General features: G+C 38.9%; 1 protein-coding gene across 1 annotated transcript; it reads left to right on the top strand.

The window, feature by feature from the left end:
- The first annotated feature begins 545 nt into the window (after positions 1-545).
- Positions 546-2,963, top strand: LOC147557830 (small ribosomal subunit protein eS4y-like). Its single transcript, XM_086659420.1, has 5 exons — positions 546-945; positions 1,511-1,588; positions 1,666-1,846; positions 2,026-2,123; positions 2,299-2,963. Exons 1-5 carry the CDS (start codon positions 943-945, stop codon positions 2,731-2,733), a joined length of 795 nt encoding a protein of 264 aa, XP_086515546.1. The 5' UTR covers positions 546-942; the 3' UTR covers positions 2,734-2,963.
- Positions 2,964-3,331: the final 368 nt, after the last annotated feature.

The following is a 3,331-nucleotide window of genomic DNA, read 5'->3' as shown; positions in this document are numbered from 1 at the left end:
CGCATGCCTCGTAAGAGCAACTCCAACCCGGTGGAGCTTAGGCTCAAATATTAGGCTTAAGCCCCAACGGTCCAACCTCAGCCACTAGGGGCTGAGCCTCAGCTCCGCCCCAAGTTGGCCTTTAGGCGACTCTTAAACAAGAGTCGACTGAAGGCTTCCTCACATGCCCGATGAGGTTGTAACAGTCATGGGGAGAACCCCTTATGGTCGTTGCATCACATCCAACGACCAAAATAGGGTCATAGGGAACCAACCCATAATTTCGCCCAAAAATAAATTTGGATTAAAAAAATTGAATTTCAAAAAGAAAACTAAAAATTGTTTCGACACGTGTTTCGCACATACACATATATGGACCAATAGCTCAGTGGTTAGAACTCGACACTTTTTGTTTGGCTCATTCTGTTCTTGGGGAAGTGTTAAAGACGCTCCCTATAACTGTAAAAGGCGCCTCCATTAAGTCAAAGATTGTGAAAGAAATAGGTGTCTTTAAAGTTTTTTGGGGGCGTCTTTTAAGACTACCCTTCTTGAGAACTAATTCTCGTGTTGGCGTTGTAATATGATTAACTCACAAAAATGGCCTCCAAATTTCACCAGCTTCTACAATAGACCCTAAAAATCGTGGTTCCGCCCCTAATAGGAGATGCTCCAAGTCGTGATTGGTTTAACTTTGTTTGGTCTGGGTTTAGCCAAGAACGATGGGCCGAACCCAAACAGATCAAGTAAGCAGCCACGCATGAGTCCCTACAAGGGTAATATCGTATAGTCAGGGAAAAGGGCAAAATTGTCTAAAGCGTTTTAGCTGAAATAGCTAATAAGATCGCCTAGGGTTTTTATACTTGGAGAGGGAGGGAGAGAGAGAGGCAGTACTACAGACTACAGGGGACTCACAGGCGGAAGGAGAAGGCGGGGAGTTTTCAAGCGAAGAAGAATAACTCAATCATGGTTTGTAATCTTTCTTAAACAAAATGGCTGTGAATCAGTTTTTTATCTTACGATCATTAACGTAGTTATTCATTTTAATGTTTTTATTTTCGATCAAATGTTTGAATAGAGATTTCGATTTAAATGTTTTTCTATCATGGTCTAACATTTTCATAGATGATAACAATGGGGATCTGCTTATATTTGAATTGACATAGTAAATATAGAAGCTACCTTTGATGATCTCAACTTTAGCATATGTTTTTTAGTTTAAGGGTAATTTTAGAAGCCCCTAAGGATTGTGAAAAAGAATAATAAAAACAATGGTTATCACTTAATGAAGTCAAAACTGTAAAAAAAGTTCGATTTTTTACACAAATGTAAACCAAATTCAACCACCTTGATAAGAATGTTTGTTATACTAAGCTAGGAAATGATGAAGAAACAAAGACATTTGATTTTGGTAATTCGCTCTCAGAAATATTGAAGTTTCAGATGTTGGGTAGGTAAAGTTTGATTCTTGTAGCAAGATCAGTTATGGCGTTTGTGTTTTCTTTTGTTATCTAATTGTTTCATCTCATTTCAGGCAAGAGGACTGAAGAAGCATTTGAAGAGGCTCAATGCCCCAAGCCACTGGATGCTCGACAAGCTTGGTGGTGCATTTGTAAGTATAAACGACTCACTCTGTTAATGCCTTTTCTATGTTCTTAACTATTTAATATGGGAAATTCTATTACGCAGGCTCCAAAACCATCCTCTGGACCCCACAAATCCAGGGAATGCCTCCCATTGATTCTTATCCTGCGAAATAGGTTGAAATATGCTCTTACATATAGGGAGGTTGTTGCTATTTTAATGCAACGACATATTTTGGTTGATGGAAAGGTGCGAACAGACCAGAGATATCCATCAGGCTTCATGGGTATGTGTATTTTCACATGAAACAATTCTAATTATTTTGTGAAATTGATACTCCAAATTGACTAGATTGGGTCATTGCTGTCTCCCTAAACTTGTTTAGTGAGATGTGTGTTTATCTATTCTTTCTCTACTGTTTACCTAGAACTAAATGTCCTTACTTATTTTTCACAATTTTACCAGATGTCGTGTCGATCCCGAAAACAAATGAGAACTTCCGTCTTCTCTATGATACCAAGGGTCGCTTCCGTCTCCATTCAATCAAGGATGAAGAGGCTAAGGTCAGTGAAACCATGTTGCGTAGATACCTCTTTGTCATTCTTGACAAGTTTTCTTTTTTTCCTTTTAGTTAAATGTAGGTATGCTAAGAAAAATGGTTTAGATGTGGGTTTTAGTCTTGGTAAGTCAGAATGGTTTCTAACCTAAAACATCTTTTTCTTTGTATTGCTTTTGCAGTTCAAGCTCTGCAAGGTCCGTAATGTGCAGTTTGGACAGAAGGGTATCCCTTACATTAACACCTATGATGGACGCACAATCCGGTACCCTGACCCACTTATCAAGGCTAACGACACCATCAAACTTGACCTCGAGAACAACAAAATCACCGATTTCATCAAATTTGACGTAGGAAATGTTGTCATGGTGACTGGTGGAAGAAACAGGGGACGAGTTGGTGTTATTAAGAACAGAGAAAAGCACAAGGGAAGCTTTGAGACAATCCATGTCCAGGATGCAACTGGTCATGAATTTGCAACTCGGTTGGGCAATGTGTTTACTATCGGCAAGGGAACCAAGCCATGGATTTCACTTCCCAAGGGCAAGGGTATCAAGTTATCAATCATCGAAGAAGCGAGAAAGAGGCTTGCTGCTCAAGGAGCTGCCACCGCTTAGCTTTACTGAAAGGTAATAGCCATCAGGTATAAGACTTCAAAGTTTTCTAGATGAATTTACTGTTCAAGATTAGCTGAAGAAAAACAGTTGTTTTTAATTAGTGTATGAACAAAGTTTTGAAGTTGGTTCAAGTTTTATGTTGGAGAAACAATATGGTGGACTAGTATCACCGATTCAGATGTTCTTATATTGTCTTTACAACTAGTAGCAGTTTATGTTGCTCTTCTCTACATTTTTTTCTCTCCAAGAACATGAGCTAGTCCCTCTTCCATGTTCTCTGCATGCTTTGGTGTTCGAGCTGTGATTAACATATGTTCTCTAGGGCGGCCTATACCGATGTTGCTGTTTATGTTTCGTTTGTGGTCGAGAAGCTATGGAGATCTGACCCGTGAAAGCAAAATAGTGTCATTCCAAAGGTTCAATAAAGAGTGAGGAAGGGGTAAAAGGGTACATTTGTCTTCAATCTTCCCTTCATGATGCTCGGCCGAAAAAATAAATGATAATCAAAGGTGTATTGGGTGTGTATTAGTTAGCCATTTGGAGATTGCGGTAGATAGATATATACATATATATATATATGTACATAATAAAACAAAAG

This window comes from Eschscholzia californica, unplaced genomic scaffold (assembly GCF_041429995.1).
Source record: "Eschscholzia californica isolate CP2 unplaced genomic scaffold, dmEscCali1.0.p SCAF_2, whole genome shotgun sequence".
In the NCBI taxonomy this organism is placed as follows: domain Eukaryota; kingdom Viridiplantae; phylum Streptophyta; class Magnoliopsida; order Ranunculales; family Papaveraceae; genus Eschscholzia; species Eschscholzia californica.
Note: the sequence above shows the minus strand (reverse complement) of the source record. Positions and strands in the feature narration are given on the sequence as shown.